Below are 22,174 nucleotides of genomic sequence, written 5' to 3'. Positions count from 1 at the left end.
GCAGTTAAAGGGAGAGGGAGGGGAAATTTCTTACCCAACCAGAAGATCAGAAGACTGAAGTTTAGCTTTCCTCTTCGTGGTCAGCCATCTGTTAAGGGCTAAAATTCTAGCTAAACTGTCTAAACTATTTAATGAGTGGTCGCCAATAAATTATAAGCTTTAGCAAGAGTTAGGCTTTTAAGCATTTATTAAGGAGAATAAGAATTTGGTAAAGAAAAAGAAAGGCCTAGATTCCTATCTATTAAAGGGAGAGCACATTTCTAGCTCCGCTCTCCGCCAGAGTCCAAAAGGAAGAGAGCCTCCGTCTCCTCCTTCCTCCTCCCACTAGTCCGCGTCACTTCCTGATACCAAAGACTCCTGGTCTTGCCCTCAAAGACCTTCGCTTCATGGGCAGAACTCTTCTACAGTTAGTATCCAGCAGGTGGCGTTATTCCAATCGTTACACACTTAACCTCAATTGCCTCACCAAAAAAAAAAAAAGGAAAAGAAAACAGGGGCATGTCCTTTGTGTATGAGCATGGAATGGACATTGGCTGTTGGGTTTGACCTGGGCTTTGTTGCCTCTCTGTCCATGTTGACTTTATTTACGTTGCACTTGTCATTCTGGATATTGTCCCTTGGGTTCTGCTTTCTTCACACTGGGTCATTTTGTGCCAGTCTTCCCTTGTGTTTCTGAATTCTTCATATTTATCATCACATTCCATTTATATGCCATACCTTGTATAACCATTCTTCAAACATTAGTCCCAGTTTGTTTCCAGCTTTTGAAATGTTAGACTCAAATGGCCAACATTCAGAATGTGAATGATGAGATCTATTCTGCAAATGCCAGTGGGTGCACAAAGTACCCATTTGGGTGCCCTATGGCTCTAGTGCTCATCCTTGTTAATGGGGTGAGGGGCGTGCCTGAGACTGCAGTGCATTTCATGACCCAGTTGAGGTTGTAGTGGAGAAATAAATCTCCAAGAAGTAGAGAAGCAGAGAAGGGTTTATTCTTTCTTTTTTCTTTTGTATTTATCAATAGGCCTAATGTAGCTGCTAAAATGAGAGGCTTAGGTACTTCCCCAAGGTCACACGAGCTAGCTCTGTGCCCTTGGGCAGACTGTTTTCCATCTTGGGCCTCACTTTCCCCATCTGTGAAATAATAAGAGGATTAGCTTGCATGATCTCCAAGGTCCATCCATCTCCAAATTTCTGTGAGTAAACTCTGATTCTAAATGGAAAGTAATGAAAGGGGCTATATGTTGTGTGTGGTTTTATTTTCAGTTAAAGTACAGAATCACATACACAGAGGCTGGTGAAATCACAAAGGCTGATGTCCGTTTCCTTCTTGGGACAGTCAACAGCTCAATGCTTCCCATCCAACAGCAATTTCAGGTTCAATTTCTTCAGGTAATTTTTGTCATTTTAACACAGATGCTTGGCAAGTGATGCAAACCATCATATTTTAAGACTTAAAACCTCATGTTATAAGGGCCACCCTTAACGTGGTTTATCTGTAGCAGATAGGGGAATCATTTGTAGGCAGGTTTGGGGGGAATGAAACAAGCTGGTGCCCAAAGACTGTGCACACTGGTGCTTGATGGTGGACTTGTGTTTGCTTCCTTTTCCCTTAGGAGCAGCACAGTCTATAAGCTTGTAATCTTACAGCAAGGTGTGTGCCTGCATTCAGTAGCTCTCTTCGTAGTTGCGGGGTAAGGGTGGGGAGGACAGCTTATTGTTTGATGTTCTAGACTTTATTAAAGCGCTAATTTTTTTCTGAAGAAGAATGGGAATCTTCTTCTTTGTCATATTTTGTCTTTCAGGAAAACATCAAGTCATTCCGTCTCAGTGGCAATCCAGGTTACCTTCCAGGACTACCATTATTAGCTGGATTTGAGAAGGAATATCCTTTTTGGTGGTCTACTGGGAGTCCGTCTGCCAATATTTGGAGATCATGTTGTCTCTTCTCTGTATATTTTAAGTCCCCTAGACTACTTAGGGAAATGGGGGCATTTGTTCTCAACCAGTACTTACCTAGACCAGTTCTGCCCCAGTTACTGATCTAGCTTCATCTTAAGGGGACTCTTTTGGAGGCTTGGGGTGAAGTAATATGTGTGTAGAAAATGTTTTAGTAAATAGAAAATTATGACTCAAGGTAGAAATGTCTGCAGATACCAGAGCCTATGATGACTTCGTATGTGGTTGTGGAACCTGTAGTAACTGGAGGGAGTATGGGACAAGGGTCAGTTGAACATATGACCTGTGTCTGATAGGTTGGGCACACACTGACCAGTGTGCACAGTCTTTGGGCACCAGCTTGTTTAATTCCCCCCAAACCTGCCAGCTTTTGTGAGTTTCTGTAGGTGCTATTTATTTAATTAAACCTTGGGGTTTTGTTATTGTTCATTGATTTAGTCATGGCAGACTCTTTGTGTCCATATTATATTTTCTTGGCAAAGACACTAGAATGGCTTGGTGTGCCATTTTCCTCTCCAGTGGATTAAGGCAGACATAGGTTAAGTGACTTGCCCAGGATCCCACAGCTAGTAAGTGTCTGAGGCTGGACTTAACTCAGATCTTCCTGATTCTAGGTCCAGTGCTCTATCCACTGAGCCATCTAGCTGCCCCAAATCTGGAGATACTAATGTGTCTAAGAGATTTATGAACCAGTTTAGTGATGAAGGAAATCTGCAGCTAACACTGAGTGAAGCCAGTTTCTATCTGATCTTTTCCTCAGCTGATACTAGTCAATAAAAATAGTCATAACAATGCCTTGAAGAAAGTATTAAAAACCTCAGGGATCTAGTAACTTGAGGCACAGAAAAGTGCTATCTTTGTTTTGCCAGAGGCTGCCTGAAAGGCACTATAGAAGTCAGTGAGGTGCAGGGAGAATACTCCCATTATTCCCACCTAGTACTAGAATGGCAGCCTGGGGGTCTAGAAATCTTATCAGATTTGGGGACTGAAGATCTGGGTTCTGTAGTCAGCTCTGGGGCTTATTAGCTCTGTTTTTATTGCTGTCTTTTGGTTTTGTATCATCTATGTTTATTTCTCCATATATTCCTCCCTCTTCCTACCACTTTCTTAGCATAGTTCCAAATTCTTTCCAGACTGGTTGGACCAGATCACAGCTTGGCCAATAGTGTATTAGTGTGTTTGAAGGGCAGATCTCTGAATCTCTATAAGCCTCAGTTTTTTCTTCTATTAAATATGGATAATAATTCTGGTAGTGTTTAACAAATGGGGTTTTGTGACCAAAGAAAGAGCTTTATAAACTGCATAACACTCTACAAATATGAACTCCTGTTATAGTATGTCTTTAGTATTGGTTGTATTTTCTCTTAACTCTGTGAACCTCTGTTATCATTCAGAGTATTAACAGATATGGACAATTTACTATTTTGCACAGCACACTTCAGCAGGACTGCTTATTATTACAAGAACTTCGACAAACAGTATTTTTTGATTATGACGTAATGAGTGGCTGCAAACTAAGGTAGGGGAGTAATCTTTTCCCATTTCACAATTACGTTTCTGGTTTCATCGTTACTCACTCTCTAGTGGACCCCAAAGAGGGTTCTCCACATCTCATCCACCTGGAAACCTGAGCAGGCCCCAGGACAGGGTAATAGCATCCTCGTTCTGAAAGCTTGCCTAATCCATTGTCTGTCTCTGGCCCCCAAACAGGCATCCTGTCACCTGTCCTCCTAACATGTGGTGCCCTCTCCACCGCCCACCCCCACCGCCATTCCCTGCCTTTTCCCATCTCCTGGTCTTTCTCTAGGAAACAGTAAATAAATCAAGACCACCATGGCTACTGGGAAGTGTGACAGTCCCTCACATTGATTAAGCACGTACTGTATGCCAGGCATTGTGTTCACCACTGGGAATTTACAAGGACAAAGATGAAGCTGTCAAGCAGTTTACATTCTCTTGAAGGAGACAACAGGCACATTGCTAAGTGTCTACTGAATAGACCCAAAAGGAATGTGACATAATTTGGCGAGGGAAACACTGTTTGAACTGTGGGGGAGCAAAGTCCTCGTGCAGAAGGAAGTGCTTTGGCAGAGCTTTAAAGGAAATTAGGAAGAAGTGGAGGTGAGAAGGGTGTGCATTCTAGGCGTGGGGGATGGCTAGGGCAAAGGCATTTCCAGGGGAGAAAGAGCGGATATCCTATGTGACAAGTGGCAAGGTGAAGATAGTCTTGTGATGGGGAATAATAAAGATGAAATGTTGAAAGGAAGGTTGTGATTACAGTTGTGAAGGGCTTTAAATTCCGAGCAGAAGAATTTGGGTTTATTCTTGGGGGTAACAGGCATGCCCTCCTGCTTACTGAATAGATCTTTGCTTTATGAAAATCAACTTGGCAGTTGTGTGGAGGACAGATTGGAGTGGGAAGGGACTTGAGGAAGCGATTGTAGTAGTATGGGTGAAAAGGATGAAGGAGAGAGTGAGGATGGAGTTCCATGAGTAGAGACATGGGGATGGTTACAAGAAATGTGGACCAGATAGGACCCAACCTGGAATGTTGAATGTGTAGAATGAGAGAGAAGAAAAATTGCTCTAAGGTTGTGAACCTGGGGACTGGAAGAGGGGTGGTGCCTTCAATAGCACTAGGAAACTAGGACAGTTCGGAAGAGGGGTGGGTTTGGGAGAAAGAGAATGAATTCTCTTGTTCACATGTGGGGTTTGAGATGCCTTTAGGACAGCCAGTGCCGTGTCCAAAAGGCAGTTGGTGATACGGGACTGGAGTTCTGGGGAAGGACGAGGGAAGCAGCCATATGTAGGTTTTCTTTTTGTTTTGGTTTTTAATATTTATCTATTTAAAGTTTTGAGTTCCAAATTCTATCCTCTCTTATTCCCTCCCTCCCTCCCCTTCCTGCTCTCCAAGGTTGCAAGCAATCAGTGTAGGTTATACATGTGCAATTATGTAAAACATGGCCATATTAGTCATTTTAAAAAGACTCAAGTAAAAAAAAAAAAGAGAGAGTGCAAAATAGCCTGCTTCAGTCTGTGTTCAGTCAATATCAGTTCTTTCTCTGGAGGTGGATAGTAAGCTTCCTCATTAGTCCTTTGGGATTGTCTTGGATCATTGCATTGCTGAGAGTAGTTAAGTCATTCACAATTGCTCATGGAACAATACTGCTGTCACTGCACAATGTCCCCCTGGTTCTGCTCACTTCACTATACATCAGTTCAGATGAGTCTTTCCAGGTTTTTCTGAAGTCATCCTGCTTGTCATTTCTTATAGCACAATAATATTCCATTACAATATACCACATTCCATTCCATATACCACCGCTTGTTCAGTCATTCCCCAATTGATGGACATTCCTTTGATTTCCAATTCTTAGCCACCACAAAGAGTTGCTATAAATATTTTTGTACAATGTTTTCCCTTTTCTCTTTTTCACAGCTACTCTTGTTAACTGTTTCCTTCCATCCTATTCTTTTCCCCATGATATTTACTCTGTTATCTATCTTCTTTCACTCTATCCCTCTTCAAAAGGGATTTGCTTCTGACTGCCCCCTCCCCCAATCTGCCCTCCCTTCTTTTATCCCTCCCTCCTTATACCCTTCCCCTACTACTTTCCTGCCCAGTTAGATAGGTTACTCCACCCAATTGAGTGTGTATGTTAATCCCTCCTTGAGCCAACTCTGATGAGATTAAGGTCTTTGAGTTTATTCTGCTGAGTGTAAGGTTCATTCACTGCCCATCTTAGATAGATTACGCCACCCAATTGAGTGTGGGATCTGTATGTTTTCTGCAAAGATCATCCTTAAACTCAAGGCAGCTAAGGAAAGTTCACTGAAGAGAGAAGGAAAGGAGGCTTTCTCTCAAGGAATACCCACAGTTAGTAGGCACAGCATGGATGTTGTTTAAGCAGAAGACTCAGAAAGATTGGTTTAGATGGTAGGAAAACCAAGAGAGAACAGCATCTTGAAAATCAGAGAAGAGAGTGTCCAGGTGATTAATAGTGCTTTATGCTACAGAGAGGAGCAGAAGCATGAAGATTGAGTAAATGCCTTTGCATATGGGTATGAAAAGGTCCTCCGTAGCCTTCTGGAGAGAGTAGTACCGGTAGAGCTATGAGGCTGGGAGCCAGGCTGCAAAGGGTCAAGGAGTGATTGAGAGAAAAGGAAAGGGAGTTAGTGAGAATCGATAGCTTTTTCTAGGTGTGATTGTGACAGGGAGGAGAGATTTAGGATGATCTCTTGAGGGGAGATGGTCAAGTTTTTAGAGGGTGAGAGAGAACTAGTGATGTTTGTAGATAGCAAGGAAGGAACCAGTGGCTAGGGAGAGATGGAAGAGGAGAGGGAGTTGGGATGATGGTGGGGACAGTTTGTCAGAGAAGGAGAGAAGGGGGTCGGGGTGCATAAACATAGAAGGGTTGCTCTTGGGAAGGAAAAGGACCCCCTCTTCAACCAAGTCCAGGGGAAAGGAGAAGAGAGTAAGGAAAGAGTGATGTGAAGGGGCTCTGAGATGTAGAGACGGGGATGAGAGAGAGCTCAAGGTGAATGACCTCAAGGAGATCTTCAGCAGAGGGCTCAAAGATGTGGAGTGAAGGCCAATGTAGAGGTGTGATAAGAGCATCATTTAGGGAAGAGCTGAGGGATTGCCAGTTGAGATGGGGTCAGTCCAGCTGGAATCTACCCAGTCAGCAGAGTTCTGTGACTTCCTCCAGTTCGGTTCAGAATCCTGTCAGTCCTTAGTCAAGGAAGTGGCACTGATGCACGGTTGTGGTTTGGCAAGGCATAAGCGGAAGTGAGACTGAGGGTGAGGAATTCAAGAGGAAAGGGCAGTAGAGAGCTGAACTGATGAACTCCAGTGTTGGGATTGGGAAGGGATGGGAGGGAGGCTGGAGCAGGCTTGGTACCTCGGCCCTGCCTGAACCGCTGAGCCGCCAAGGCTCTTCTGATATCCTTCAACACTGCTCCGACTCCCTTAGCCCTTGGCTTGGGCCTGTCCTCTGCTGTTCCCTTCTGTAGTTCATATGCCTACAGAGCTCTTTGTCTGTTGTCTTCTCCAGTGGAATGTGAACTCCTGAAGGGTAGGGACTGTTTTTGGCCTTTCTTTGGATCCTCGGTGCACATTGTAAGCATTTACTTAATGTTTGTTGACTGACTGATACTTTAAAATCCCTGTGATTCCTCAGACCAAAACTCCCTTCCCTGGATACCACTTCCTGTTGGAATGTAATCTCCTTGAGGGCAGGGTCACTTTGGGCACACAGTAGGTGTTTAATGAATTGTTTTTCACCCATTCATTAGAGTGAAGTGTCTTAATTGAATTGATAAAATATTAGAGAAAATACTGCAACTATTTGTAATTCATTTCAGTAAGAATGGGAAAATGTGCATTTCCTTCATTTGAGGAAACTGAACGGAATTGACAGCAAATCTTTCCCCTGCTCCCAATATTTTCCTGTCTTTCTAAATTGCAACGTGTACAACATGTTAGAGAGAACAAAGCCAGCTCTGGCTACTTCAGGCATCTCTCTATAGTCAAATGCCTGGGACTTGAGTTCTCCACTGAGAAGCAAGGTCAGCAACTTCGATCCATTGGATCGCCTTTTCAGAGGGAAAGGGAGGCAGAAAAAAAGCGGGGACTGTCAGAATGCCTTTATTAATCATTGTCAGCTGGTTAATGTTTTGTTTTTTCTTTCTGAAAGATTGAATGAAACTATCAACTGCCGACTAGTTGCGAAAAGACTGAAAAATTTACTGATGGGAAGAAGTTTCCCACAATATGTGTCTTCTTTTGGAAATTCTCAGTCCCACAATTTGCACGAATGGGTGCCTATCCACTTCTCCACTCTTGCACCACTAAAAAGACGGGTAAAGATAGTCCCTAACTCTTAGATTTTTGTTTTCATTAACACGTTTGGGGGGCGGGTATCTAGGTGGTGCAGTGAATAAAGCACTGTCCCTGGATTCAGGAGGACCTGAGTTCAAATGTGACTTCAGACAATTGACACTTACTAGCTGTGTGATCCTAGGCAAGTCACCTAACCCTCATTGCCCTGCAAAAAAAATAAAAAAAGATGTCTAATGTGGCAGGTGCTGACTTTCTGCCTCTCTTCTGTATAGAAAACTTTGGATAAAGCCCTGAAGAAACAGAAATACTGATCCATTTGAACAGTTGTCCTACTATTAGTCCCTTGAAATCCATGAAAGGATGGACAGGATTTGGGAGAAGATAGTGTGGTATTCTGAAAGGCATCAGGAAACCTGCTCTGGCTTCTGATCTTTGGCTCTGCCTCTAAGTATGACCACAGACAAGTCCTCTTCCCTGGGCTTCATTTTCCTCTTCTGACAGTTGGAGAGGTTGGACTAAACTTCTGGGGCTCCTTTCTTCTATTGCTGGCAATCTATGATTTTTATAACCTGTAGACTGTTTCAAAAAAAGGGACCAGAAATTCCCTTTGGTCAGCATCATGACTGTCCCAGAGTCAGAGGACTTAGAATTGGACTGAGCCCAATCTCTTCATTGTACAGATGAAGAAACTGAGGATGAGCAAGGTTAAGCATGACTTCCTCAAAGTCATGCGCAAAACAAGTGGCCTTTCTTGTTTATCCTTTGCTCTTCACCCAGCCTGGGACAAAGTCAGCCCTTACTGCCTGTCTGTTGACTGACTGAACCCTGGAGTCCTCTGATTCTAAAATCTAGTGTTCTGCCTACCCACTATACCATGTTATCAGCAGGCAACTGTATGAATATGTTTAGACTACAGATGCAGCCTACACTGAGCACTTTTTATCCCAAACTCCCAATGAGCTTCATGGGATTGACACCTCTTCTAGCTCCCCCCAACTCCCTGTGATACTTTTCCCGCCCACCTTTTTCCTTTGTTTAAACTGTAAGGAATGTGGGTGGGCATGTAACTGTGGAAGCAAGTTATCCATCTCTGCCTAAGAGACCAATCTTTTTTTTTAAGTAATAAACGTTTTTATTTATAATTTTGAGTTCCAATTTTTATCCCTCCTTCCTTCCCTCCCTCCCCTTCCCCTTCCCTGAGGCAGTAAGCAATCAGATTTGGGTTATACATGTATGATAATGTAAAAACGTTACCGTGTTAGTCATTTTGTACAAGAAAACTTGAATAAAAGAAAAAAATGGAAGAAAGTGAAAAATAGCATCCTGCAGTCTGTGTTCCATCAATATCAGTTCTTTTTTATGGAGGTGGATCGTATGTTTCATCATTAGTCCTTTGGGATTGTCTTGGATCATTGCATTGCTGAAAATAGTTAAGTTATTCACAGTTCTTCATCAAACAATATTGCTGTCACTGTACTCAATGTTTTCTTGGTTCTGCTTATTTTACTATACATCAGTTCATACAAGTCTTTCCAGGCCTTTCTGAAATCATCCTGCTTGTCATTTCTTATAGCACGATAATATTCTATCACCATCATATACCACAGCTTGTTTAGCCATTCCCCAATGGATGGGCATTCCTTTGATTTACAATTCTTAGGCATTGCAGAAAGAGCTGCTATAAATATTTTTGTACAAAGAGATCTTTTTCTCTTTTTTGGGATGTCTTTGGGATATAAACCTAGCAGGGGTATTGCTGGATCAAAGGGTATGCCCAATTCTGTAGCCCTTTGGGCATAGTTTCAAATTGCTCTCCAGAATGGTTGGATCTAAGAGACCAATCTTGCTAGTGTCGCTTTTCCTGTCCTAAAGAGTTCAGTCTATTTATAGCAGAGGGAGAACGTTGCTAGAATAGCATCTACCAGCTCAGACTGGAACCCTCAGCATCCCCTTTGAAGATGATGTTTTCTTGGACCATTCTTCCAAGAAACAAGAGGCTTAGCCCTGACTTGGCTTGGATGATTTAATGTGTTGGACAAATAAAAAATGAGGAAAATCACATAGTCCTTTCCCCCCGCTGTGCTGCCTCTTTGCCTAGCTTCTGATGATCTCATAGCTCAAGGATGTGCTGCTTTTCTTCCAAGAAACATGGAGTAGAGAAGCTGAGTCAAGGTGGACGTAGGGACTTTTCCTCCCACAGCTGCAGTGGGCTCTCTTGCTAGCTTACCAGTGTGCTAAGCTTAGGCAGCAAGTTCCACTCCAGGAGTGCCCCTGACCCCAAATTGCTTCTGAGTCCCTGCTGCTGGGCATTGAAGGCAGATGCCAGAGGCTAAAAGGCTTTCAGTAGCTGCAGTCCCTTTTCCTGTCTCTTTCTTCCCCTCTGAGAGAAGGAAGATCCCGGTGGTGACAGCTTCCTCCTGAATCCCCATGGAAAAGCTCTGCAAGGGAAAGATGTGTCTACTCTGATCCAGAGTCATTTTGGAAATATGTTCGGGGTGATGATCCACACACCACATATCATTCTGTGTCAGAGCCTGCCCTTCTGTCGATACTACCAGCATGGCCCTCACTAGCTCCTTCTGAGATTATCGTGCCTAGTATGAAGCCAGAGAGCATTTTCCCTCAGTATTAGCCAGAGCAGCCAAGCTGTAGAAAAACTTAAGTGAGTTGCCCTGAGTTGCAAAGGAAGCCAGTTATCATTTAGTCTTTAGGATGTAAGGGTATCTACAAATGAATGCCCTAGCTGGTAAGATATTTTTGGTACTAGGATTACTTGGAAGCAGAAATAGCACCTGTTAGACCGTTTTATCCAGTATTTTAGGGAATGCTTGTTTTGATGCTCAGAACATTATCTAAAAGATGAAATTGGTGTAAAACAAAACTAAAACTAAAGTTTGGATTTCATTGTATGTTGGGAAATGGTCCCATGGAATAATGGAAGTTTGGCATTTTACTCTTCTAGGAGCCGTGTTTGGTTCCAGTGATCTTTGAGATCAAAGTGAAGTGGACTAAGTTTGGGTCCTTAATAAATCCACAAGCCCAAATCACCAGTGTTACAGCAAAAATGATTTCATCTTTCTTTTCCCAGGTATGACTACTCTTTTTTTAAAGGTGGTTATAGAACACATTTCCAGGACACATACAACAGGTGATATTTGCTAAGATTTGAAAATGATTCCTCCTTGAGCATTCGGAAACAGTTTAGTTATCATTTTTAAACCTTTTTTTCTTGGGGAGAAAACAGTATTCATTAGTAACTGGTTTTATTCACATTAATAGCCTGTATGACTCCATACTTTAAGAATAGGTTTTTTGTTTTGATTTTTTTGAAATTTCATCTAGGAATGCAAATAGCCAATGTTTTAGTTGTTGAAACTTTGACTTTATCCTGTGTCTTCAAAATGCTTTATTGGCTCATTAACCCCACATATTACCTATCAGTGGTGTTATTTTAATAATTTTAGTAAGGAAATAAAAATTATATTTCTTATCCATATTTACATTGTGAGTCAATCAAGTCGGGGCTGAGGGGGGTGGGGTGGGAGTAGAGAGTCAGAAATAGAATGAAAAATTTCTCAGTCTCTGTTACCCTGGTAACTAACACACAGGATATCCGGGACTTGTGTAACTTGCACTTTTTTCATTACAGACTGAATTAGCAAATGGAAGGACAATAGAGATTTCTACTATGGTTAATTTTGTGGACGTGTCTGCACCTGCAAAAGCAGGTTACAAAGCTAAGCCAACCATTGATGCCAAGCTGCCTTCCAATTTCTTCTTTCCATTTGTGTGATGTAAGTGTTACTAAATGAAGGAAATCCTGGTGTTGGTATCAAGTACTTTTAGCCCTGAGAATTGAGTGACTATTGGGTTGCTTATTGCCCATAATTCCTTGACACCTTTCTGCCTTTGACCTTTGCTAGACCATAACTCACTTGAGGCTCCTCTTGTCTCCTCTCCTGGGGCTTTTCTTGATTTTGGCAAAGGAGAAGGAGGTCCAAGAAGTTCATAGGATTTCCCATCCTTCAGCGGAGCTGCGCTGTGCCTGCTCGTCCTGTGCAGTTTCTGTCTTTCTTCCTGCAAATCCTGCCAAGAGTTGCTGCTCAATGTGTTCAGAGATTTCCTTTAGGCAGCTTCGAGTAGGAAAGAGAGCTGACCTCTGAGTCAGGAAGACCTGGATTCAAGTCCTGGTCTCTGACCCATCCTGGATCCATGACCATGGTCCAGTCACTTCACCTCTCAGTATCCCAAGAGAGCGAGTGATAGGCAGAGGGCTGATGGCCATTGGTTCAGGCAGTTTCTTCCTTTGACTTTCCTACACTGGTGACATCACAGGTTTGGCTAAAACCTTCCCACTATTCAATGCGGCTCAGTATTAAGTTACCTTCCTAACAGTCAGGGATCTACAGATGGAATGTCTCAGAAAGTAATTAGGTTCCCCCTCAGTGGAGAGCTTTAAGCAAAGCCTGAATGACCACCTGTCAAAGATGCTTCATAGGTGGGCACTGGGCCAGACAACCTTGGAGCTTCTGTCTCCCTGGGGTTTTTTTTGGGTTTTTTTTTGGTGAGGCAATTGGGGTTAAGTGACTTGCCCAAGGTCACACAGCTAGTGAGTATTAAGTGTCTGAGGCCGGATTTGAACTCAGGTACTCCTGACTCCAGGGCCATTGCTCTATCCACTGCGCCATCTAGCTGCCCCCTCCCTGGTTTTTTGAATGGGGTGATAACTGGGCCAGGATCCTGCCCAGCCCTCCAACATTTAGCTTTCATATTCAAACTGTAACAATTGGAATGACACCACTTGCTGGAGACTTACTGTAGAAAAGCTCCGCCATGAGGTGAAGGTCTCTGAGGGCAAGACCATCCATCTTTTCTTTGGTGTCAGGAAGTGAAGTTTGCTTGTGGGAGGAGGAAGAGGGAGCCTGGCGCTCTGACTTGGGCGCTCTTGCCGGAGGACTCTGGCGGAGAAGGGAACTAGAAATGCGCTCTCCCTTTAATAGAGAGATGAATGTAGGTCTTTCTCTCTTTACCAAATTCTTATTCTCCTTAATAAATGCTTAAAAGTCTAACTTGCTAAAGCTTATAATTTGTTGGCGACCACTCATTAGATTTTAGACAGTATAGCTAAAATTTTAGTCCTCACAAAACAAAGCCAAAGGGGAAGTAAATTGACTCAGAATTGTGGGAAGGAATATATTTAGGACAAACCTTTTTGTAAGTTTGTCTTAAATAGAGGCAGCTGGTGTTGCAGTGGATAGTGTGTTGGGCCTGGGGTCATGAGGACTTGAGTTCAAGTTTGACTTCAGACACTTACTAGCTGTGTGACCCTGGGCAAGTCATTTAACCTCTCTTTGCCTCAGTTTCCTCAGTAATAAAATAAAGGTAATAATTGCACCTTCCTCCCAGGGTAATAATGGAGATGCGGTTTTAAAATTGCTTAGTACAGTGACACACCAATGCTTGTTCCCTTTATTCCCGAGGAAATCCAACCCCTTAATATTACAACGATTGTAAAAGCGTTAGCTGTTCAGTTCAGGCTCTCTTTCCTTTTCCTTCTATATGCAAACAAGTGCAAAGATAGTACAATACTATCCAAGAATGAGAAAAGCACCTTGCTCACATGTCCCATTAAACTGCGGTCTAGTCTTTGATCTAATTGCTATGTGCCATCCCAAGCCCAGCCCAGGAGGGAGGTGGATTCTTAGAGTTCATCACTATTGTAGCAAGAGAATCTAGTGGGAGGGCTCAAGCAAAGCAGCCAACTTTTCACATACATTAATTGTGTAGTTTCAGAAAATGTCCGATGGAGGCAGAAGTAAATACAATTAGATTCAGGCTGCGTTTTGCAGCTGGTGGCTACAAAGGGGTCCTGGGCAACATTCATGGAAAGGCCCAAACTGCAGGGGTTCAGTTGTAAGCAAGAGGACATACTTGGTCTTTCTGATCTGATTAGCTCATGAATAAAATGACCTTCCTACAACGGCCTGGAATCTAAGATATTTTTTGTTTATTTTTGTCTTTCAGAATGTCAACAACCAGGGAATCCAGTCCTGAAATATGTGAAACAATTTTGAAAGCATATATTTGGAAAAATTAAATTTTATATAAACTCATCCAGCTATAGCATTCATTTTCCAGCAAGGTTAGAGTTGGGAAGAGGAGCAAAGGTAGTTTATGAAACATTTGTTACCAAAGGAACTCTCCTATCAAGTCAAAGAAAAAAGGGAGCTCTTGGAAGGAACTATGCAACACCTGGTCATAATCAAACCTGAGAACAAGTAAAATGAAGGCTTCAGATCATTTCCAGAAGTTACCCTGGAGATGACCAGGGTTTTTCACAGACATACACAAGGCCAGTCCATCAAACAAGACATTTCTTCTTCATGTGGTTAAGCAAATATTGCCTGGTTGAGTTATTCAAGAAGTCCATGATCTCTCAATAGTTTGTTAAGTCTTTCAATTTCTTGTTCCTGTTCCAAAAACAAAGATCAACTTTACATTCTGAACATCCCTGATGCTCATAAGTCAGTTACACTCAAGGCGACATGTCAGTCATCTTACTTGAGGCTCTCATTTGTCTTACCTTCTCAGTGCAGCTAAATTCAAGATGCTGGATTTTCGTGGCCAGTTGGTGATTAATCAATTTCAGCCTTGAGAGTTGTCTGTCAGAACGTGTCTTGACTGAAATAATTATGCCTAGAAATAATTCAGAGGGCCAGATGGTGACCTTGGCATCAATATAATGAGTCCTTTATACTAGATTTCTGATATACAAAGTACTTTCTATACATCATTGTGTCAGTCCTATGAGATAAGTCATTTAAAAAATGATCCACTGATTATCAAGAACGTAAACCATTGAGAGAAAGGACTCCCTATTCCCCAACAACTACTTGGAAATCTGGGGAGCTGGTTGGGAGAAAATAAATTTAAACAAACAGCTTATATTATATGCCACAGTGAATTCCAAGTGAATGACTTAAACATAAAAACATAGATGATAACAAAAGTTTAGAGAATGGAACAGGGTGGGTATGTCTCACAACTCTGGTTGTTGGAAGAATTCTTGACCAAATGAATGTGGGGGCAGAGTAGGGCAAGTCACCAAGGATAAAGGAAATAATTTTGACTATATGCAATTTTAGAAGCTCTTGAACAAATGTTATCAGTTCAATTTTGAGTAAGAAAAGATGCCAGTCAGTGAGGAAGATCTTTAAATTGAACGTCCTTGATGCAAGGCTATATCCAAGATATACAGGGAATCAACACAAATATGTGATTTGATATATTTCAGAAGAGATGGTGGTCAAAGGATATGACCAAGAAGTTTTCAAAAGAATCGAGTAAGCTAACAACGACCATGTAGAAAAAATGTGAGAAAAAAATGTGCCAAACTGTTAATAAGAGAAAAGTCAATTAAAATAACTGGCAAAGATGATAAGAGACTGAAATAGTTGTTGGAAGGGCTGTGGGAAGACAGGCACAAATAACATACTGTTAGTGGTGTTGACTTGGCCCGGTTGTTGTGGAAAATAATTTGGAAGAATGCAAAGTTAGAAATTTCATACTTGACCCAACTCCAGGGCAGATACTTTAAGGAGGTCATAAAGAAAGGTCACCCAACAACAAGAAAGGCAGCTAGGTGGTGTACTGGATAGTGTGCAGGACTTGGGGTCAGGATGGTCCTGAGCTCAAATCCTGCCTCAACTACCTCCTAGCTGTGTGACCTTGACTCTAGCTACTTAACCTCTCTCAGTCTTAAATAAATAAAAAAAAACCACTCCTGGTTTCAAATTGCAAAAAGCCAATGGAGGAAGCCATACAACTGTGCTGACTGGGTACACTACAAGCCTCACTGCTGCATTGACCAATTCTTCTACTTTTCACAATTGATTCCTATTACGTTCCCCATAGCAGCTGTTCCTCAAGCCACTGATGCTGACTCTTTCCCTTTCCTCTGAGCAAAACTTGCCTCATTGTCACTGAAAAACCTGAGGCTGCCATGAGCTGCTTCTCTTCCCTGATTTCACACTTCAAGTTACCTCAGTGTCATTCCCTCATCCTTTCCTTTGCTTCAGTCTCAGAGGAGGAGGTGATCCTTGCAATATCAATGCCTCTATCTGTGTCCCTGACTACATCCCCTCCTATCTTATTTCCTCTCCTTAATTTCCAATCTTTTGTAAACAGGCGCCTTCCCTGCCGGCTAAAAACATGCCCATATCTCCCTATCCTTAAAAAAATGTTATTCAAAAGGCAAAGGAAACAGGGTTTGGATTAGCATCCTATGTTAAGAATATATGCATCCATGAAGGAATTCAGGAATCCGAAGGGAGAAGCATGGCGTAAAGCTTGTGGGTGAAGACCAGTGGATGAAGGAACAAGTGACCTTGTCTTCAGCCTATACAACAGACCACCTGGACAGAAAGAGGAAATAGAGGAGTACTTTGGAAAACATCAGAAGCCTAGCAAGGAGGCATGGCATAGTACTGATGGGGTGGACTTTATTATTCAAACATTTGCTGGCCTGTTCCTTCTGTCCAAAGAACAGCAGTTAATTTATTTCCTAGTATTTTGATCATTTCATTCTTTAAAAAGCAAAAGATGGGTAGCTAGGTGGTGCAGTAGATAAAGCACTGGCCGTGGATTCAGGAGGACCTGAGGTCAAATCTGGCCTCAGATGCTTGACACTAACTGTGTGACCCTGGGCAAGTCACTTAACCCTCATTGCTCCACCAAAAAAACAACAACAAACAAACGAAAGAACCAGTAAGAATTTCTTTTCTGCATTTGATTTTCACCAACAAATCAAATAATACCTGCCCCCTCTATGCCAAGGCACTGTGCTAAGTTCTGGGAAAACAAATACTAAAAAGAGAGAAAGTCCCTCCCTGCAAGGAGCTTACGATCCACTGTGCAAAGCAGCACACAAAAAAATGCTGGGAGTATGGGTGGGAGGGGAGGTGCCTGGCACTGGGGCATGGGGGAAGTCAAAAATCCAACATGAGCACAACTGGAGACCAGGGACTGGCCGCTGGTCAGAAACCCTGAGGACCTTTGGAGTCGATGCCCACTGCACCTTGGAATTTGTGACAGAGGAGAGGAAAGCCAGCAGGCACCTGATGCACCCTAGACTTGGTGAAAGCAGACTCCAAAGGCTTGAAAGAGAAAGAACAAGCAGGCTGCCAGCATTCTCAAAGGGAAGTCAGCCCTGGAGGAACAGGAAGCCATGAAGAAGGACATTCTGGGGGCAGCTAGGTGGCACAGTGGATAGAGCACCAGCCCTGGATTCAGGAGGACCTGAGTTCAAATGCGGCCTCAGACACTTGACACTTACTAGCTGTGTGACCCTGGGCAAGTCACTTAACCCCAATTGCCTCACCAAAAAGAAGAAGAAGAAGAAGGAAATTCTGAAGAAACAAAAGCCTCTCAGTGAGGGAGAGGGTAAAGGAACTGTTTTAATAGACTGAGGTGGAAACACAGGGAGCTCTCCCAAATGCTTAGATTTTTTTAAAAGACATATAGAAGATAGAAGGGCAAGGGAATAGGATGATAAGGGTGTTGTATTGGTCCTATAAGAAGTGCTAGTGTTCAGAATGAGCTGATGATAGCAAGGAAAGCTGAAAACAAAAAGGCAGTTTTATTGTTTTAAAGCTATCTTGGGAAGAAGAGAATAAAAAATGGGATAGGACTTGCTTGGGAATGGATGGACCAGTGATAAGTGAAAACAGAAAGAATGTGGTGTTTTATATTTCTTCTGCTTTCTCCACCAAAGAGAATGACCTTCATATAGGGAAGGAAAAGGGGGGAAATGGTTAATAGGGCATTGATAGCAAAGGTAATTTCTCATTGAGTCATTTCAGTTGCACTTTGGGATTTTCTTAGCAAAGATGCTGGAGCGGTTTGCCATTTCCCTTTCCTGTTCATTTTACAGATGAGGAAACCGAGGCAAACAGGGTGAAGTGACTTGTCCAGGATCTCACAGCTAAGACATTTCTGAGGCTGGATTTGAACTCAGGAAGATGAGTGTCTCTGACTCCAGGCCTGGCACTCTTTCCACTGTGCCACCTAGTGGCCATTAAAGGGAATTAGGAGGGTAGTTTAGGATTAATTGGTATGTTGATCATGTTCAGGTCATCAGGCCTAGATGAACTACATCATAGAAGACAAATATGATTGTTGAACCACTTGCCGGTGATCTTGAAAGATCGAATAAGATAAGAGAGGTACTTTGAGACCAGAGAAGGGCAAATGTTCCCATTTTCAAAAAAAGGGAAGAGAATGGAATTCTGAAAACTATAGTCCGATGAATTTGATTTTTATTTTCCTGAGAAAATTCCAGGATTCATTGCTGAAGAATGGCTGTTGAACATCTAGAAAATTCAGTAATTACAAACGGCCAAGTTTGTCAAGAGCAGGTTATGCCAGACACATCTAATTAGCATGGACTTTTGGAAAGTTATCAGTCCCCTTGGAAGGTGGTTTCCCGTGGAATCCCCTAGGGATCTATGCTTGGTCCTATGCTGCTTCATGGTTTTAGCAATGACTTGGAAACAGCCATTAGATGGCATGCTCACTGAATCTTCAGACCTCACTAAGTGTTGAGAGATGATTAACAATCTGGCTGAGAGAGGCAAGAGGGCAGAGGAAGGCAAAGTCCTTAGATCATGCTGTATGAAAACCAGACGAGGGAACTCTAGGTGTTTATACCGGAGAAGAGATGACTTGGAGAGACATACAACTTGTCTTCCATCATTTGAAGAATGTGAGCTTCCAAAAGAAATTTGAATTGATTTGTTCTGCTTGGCCCCAGCAGGGAGAACCAAGAGCAGGGGGTGGGAGCTGCAAAGAAGAGTAGAGTCAGGGCTCTAGGCCTGCTTTATTTGTTGTGCTTCCAGAAAGCACAGCCTCATTGCAAAGCCCCATGGGTGCACAAGGCAGTAAGAATGTAACTGTGAAGACGCTTATGGGGAAATGTGTGCCTGTGGGAAAGGATGCTTTTCCAAGGCTGGACAACAGAAAGCACCTGCTTGACATATAGTATGTGTTCTGAGAACATTCCAATAACCATGCCTTGTTCAATGTCCCAACTCTGTACTTTGCTCTCCTGGAATTGTACTGCTACCCTTCTGTTCATCTTTTAACTCTGTACCACCCCTACTTTATTCTTTGTCTTCTTAGCCCAGTTGTAAGACCATAAATCAGGGAGCCATATTCTGCTTAGTCAGAGAACATGGCTGTGCCACCTTGGTTTGCGTCCAAGGCCCAGTTCTTCCCTTGTGGACACAAATAATGAAAATGCCTTCGCTAATTCAAAAAAATTCAGAGGACGAGGTTAATTTTTCCATAGGAGAAAATTTAGGCTTTTATAAAGAAAAACTTCCTAATAGTTTGATCTGTCCAAAAGGGAAATGGGATGATTCCCCCTTTTCCTCAGTCATTCTCCCTCCCTAGAGATCTTCAAAATACCATTTATTGGCTGTGCTACAGAGTGTATTCTTCAAGCATGAGTTAATCTGGTTGGCCTCTGAGATTCTGATTGATTGTACGTGTGTCCAATAAGCGCTTTTCTTATTTACTGATGGTCAATTCCCCAATGAAAGGCAGCATGACAGAGCTGGCCTTGGGGCCAAGGTCCCACTTCTGATCAACCCTAGCCTGTGACCCTGACCAGGTCACTGTATTTCTTAGTGGCACAAGAAACTCTCCAAGACCTTCAGTTGTAAAAACAGGCTCTTATCTACTTTGGTAGAAGGAGGTGTTTTTTTCACTGGGAATCCCCTGTGGCCCTGAAATCACAGGTCTAGTCAATAAAAAAACAAAATCCCTGTTCTCTATCCTTCCTTCCATCCCCAAGATCAGAACCTATGGATGTTGACTTTAACCCAATAGTAACCAAATCTTCCTGTGTATTTCCATGACCGGTTTTGAACTTTTTTCTTATTGAAGAGATTCAGGTATGGGTAGGACTAGTCAGCCTCTGAGGTGCCATCGCATTGGGATTCTGAGAGAATATGAAGGGGCCCAAATGGAGTAGTGTAAGCCTCCCTTACACACAGGGCAAATTGATACTTAGCCTTTTATTTTCAAAAAGGTCTAAACTCTATCCCCAGTGTTCCCTAACCTACATTAGCCTCAGTTTTCAAGGCTATCCAATGCTAAGTTCATCAAACCAATGAAGAAAAGGAATTCTTCCAGAAAATGCCTCCCTGTCCAGTGTAACCCCACAAGAGATGAATGCCCACCTAGGTCAAGGGGGCAAGGAAGCTATTAGGTCAGGTAGAATGGAACATGCTACCAATCTGTTCTCATTTACATAAACACCATTATACTTTTAACACCAATATTCTTCCAGTGATTGTCTAGGGTTAGGAATCATGGAAGAACATGGTCTCTGAAGTATGGACATTATGGATGATTATCTAGAAAGGATGGAGAAATGGACAGTGGGTATACACAGGCTACAGTATGTTACCAAAAATGATTTGTACAGAAGCGATGTAAAAGATATAATTGAGGGCCCAGATGGATAGACAGAGGGACAGCCTGGTTATATAACCAGAAAGAGGAATAACAGCTAGCCCAAAGACTACATGTGGGCCTAGAGTCAGAAAGAACTGAGTCAAAGGTGGCTTTAGACATTTTCTAACTGTGTGACCTTGGGAATATCACTTAATTTCTCCTTTCTTCAGTTTCTTCATCTGTGAAATGGGAATAATAACAGTACTGACCTCACCTGGTTTTTGTGAGGATCAAATGAGGTAACATATATGTAAAGAGCTTTGCAAATCTTAAGGTACTATATAAATGTGCTTACTCTTTTTGTTGTTAAATGAAAGATCCAGAGAAAGATCTTCAGCATGTCAGAAAGATTAAATTCCATTCAAGTCAACTAGCATTTAATGCCTGCTATGTGCTGAATGTTGGAGACAGAAAACCAAAAAAAAAAAAAAAAGTTCCTGTGCTCAAGGAGCATGTATCCTACTTGTGGGATGGTGGGTAGTGGTGGTGCTGGTGGATGGTGGGATGTAGAGAAGATATAACATTTAAACAGATAAATAAACATGATAGAAACGAGCAGGTCTATTTCTAGCTTTCTTTTCTTCTTTTTATACACACTTACATGCATACATGTTCTCTCTCCCAATAGAATGTCAGCTCCTTATAGGCTTATATCTTTCTATACTCAGCACTTAGCACTTAGTTCCTTTTACATATCTGGTACTTATTAAATGTTGGCTGATTAACTGATCGAAGGCGAGAGGATTAATAACTCAGACCATTAGGGAAGGCTCTCCTTGGGAAGTGTCATTTGACTTGAGCCTTGAAGGAAGCTCTGGATTCTAAGAGGTAGAGTTGAGTAGGAACATATGGCAATCTTTGTAAAGGCACAGAAATATTGCATGAAATCTGTAAGTCAGGGAAAAGCCAGTGTGGTGGAATGACATCAAAAAGCATCAGCCAGGGAGCAGCTAGGTGGCGCAGTGGATAGAGCACCGGCCCTGGATTCAGGAGGACCTGAGTTCAAATCCAGCCTCAGACACTTAACACTTACTAGCTGTGTGACCCTGGGCAAGTCACTTAACCCCAATTGCCTCACCCAAAAAAAAAGCATCAGCCAGGATAAGAAGGCATGTAACAGGAGAGTGAGTGTGACATCAGTGAGATCACATAAATAGCAAAGTACAAAAGCATTAGCCTCAGAACTAATCCTTAGAACCTCTTCTAAGTACAAGGGTAAGTCATATTTCCCATCATATAACAATATAACATACATATAACAATATAACATTCATATAACAATACCAACATGGAGCCACAGAAAGAGCCACGGTAGGACACCTGATCTTTCTACCACAATTCCTTGGGAGCAGAAGAGAGCACAATGGGAAAAAAATATTTGGGCGGGGGGAGGGTTGCATACATTGTCAGGGTGACAAAACTGAAGTAGGAAAAGGGGAAATGACTTGCCCAAGTTCACATGGTTAATAAGTAAGGTACAATTTGAACTCATATTTTTCTAACTTCATGTCAAACACTCTATTCACTGTCACCTACCTGAAATTATTGTGTTGTAAGAATAAAAGACATCAATAAATTGAATTTTTTTAAAAAGAAAGATAAGCTTCTCGGGAAAGATACTCCTTGTCATTTGATCTTAGCTGTGGTAAAAATTATTTGTGGTAAAGATTCATATTCCCGTTTTTAGCTAACTCATTTGGGAGGGGCCACACCTGGCCCACCCCAGGTTATAAAGGCAGCTTTTGAAGGACCTCCCCCCTTTTGGGGGAGGGGAGATCGAACGCTCCCAGAAGGGAGGGAGGTTACTTCCCGTACACGAGCTTGCTCTTGTTCTCTCTTTTGGGTCCTGGCCCT

At 42.4% G+C, this 22,174-nt stretch overlaps 2 protein-coding genes across 5 annotated transcripts in view; one reads left to right on the top strand and one right to left on the bottom strand.

The window, feature by feature from the left end:
• Window positions 1-15,239, top strand: part of TCTN1 (tectonic family member 1) — a 54,098-nt gene extending 38,859 nt beyond the window's left edge. For 2 of the 3 annotated variants that reach the window (XM_043964055.1, XM_043964071.1), the window contains 7 exons: window positions 1,267-1,392; window positions 1,806-1,885; window positions 3,338-3,478; window positions 7,656-7,821; window positions 10,764-10,889; window positions 11,451-11,595; window positions 13,826-15,239. In XM_043964055.1, coding sequence (XP_043819990.1) covers window positions 1,267-1,392; window positions 1,806-1,885; window positions 3,338-3,478; window positions 7,656-7,821; window positions 10,764-10,889; window positions 11,451-11,594 — 783 coding nt within the window. In that variant the 3' untranslated portion in view covers window position 11,595; window positions 13,826-15,239. Of the gene's footprint in view, window positions 1-1,266; window positions 1,393-1,805; window positions 1,886-3,337; window positions 3,479-7,655; window positions 7,822-8,073; window positions 8,999-10,763; window positions 10,890-11,450; window positions 11,596-13,825 lie in introns of those variants that run through there. The other variant, XM_043964063.1, reaches the window with a different exon arrangement.
• Window positions 13,883-22,174, bottom strand: part of HVCN1 (hydrogen voltage gated channel 1) — a 47,004-nt gene continuing 38,712 nt past the window's right edge. For both annotated transcript variants that reach the window (XM_043964081.1, XM_043964089.1), the window contains exons 6-7: window positions 14,385-14,497; window positions 13,883-14,271 (exon numbers count right to left, since the gene is read on the bottom strand). In XM_043964081.1, the coding sequence (XP_043820016.1) occupies window positions 14,215-14,271; window positions 14,385-14,497 (170 nt within the window). In that variant the 3' untranslated portion in view covers window positions 13,883-14,214. The remainder of the gene's footprint in view (window positions 14,272-14,384; window positions 14,498-22,174) is intronic.

The sequence above is a fragment of the Dromiciops gliroides genome, chromosome 1 (assembly GCF_019393635.1).
Source record: "Dromiciops gliroides isolate mDroGli1 chromosome 1, mDroGli1.pri, whole genome shotgun sequence".
In the NCBI taxonomy this organism is placed as follows: domain Eukaryota; kingdom Metazoa; phylum Chordata; class Mammalia; order Microbiotheria; family Microbiotheriidae; genus Dromiciops; species Dromiciops gliroides.
The sequence above is the reverse complement of the archived record's forward strand: the minus strand, read 5'-3'. Positions and strand labels throughout refer to the sequence as shown.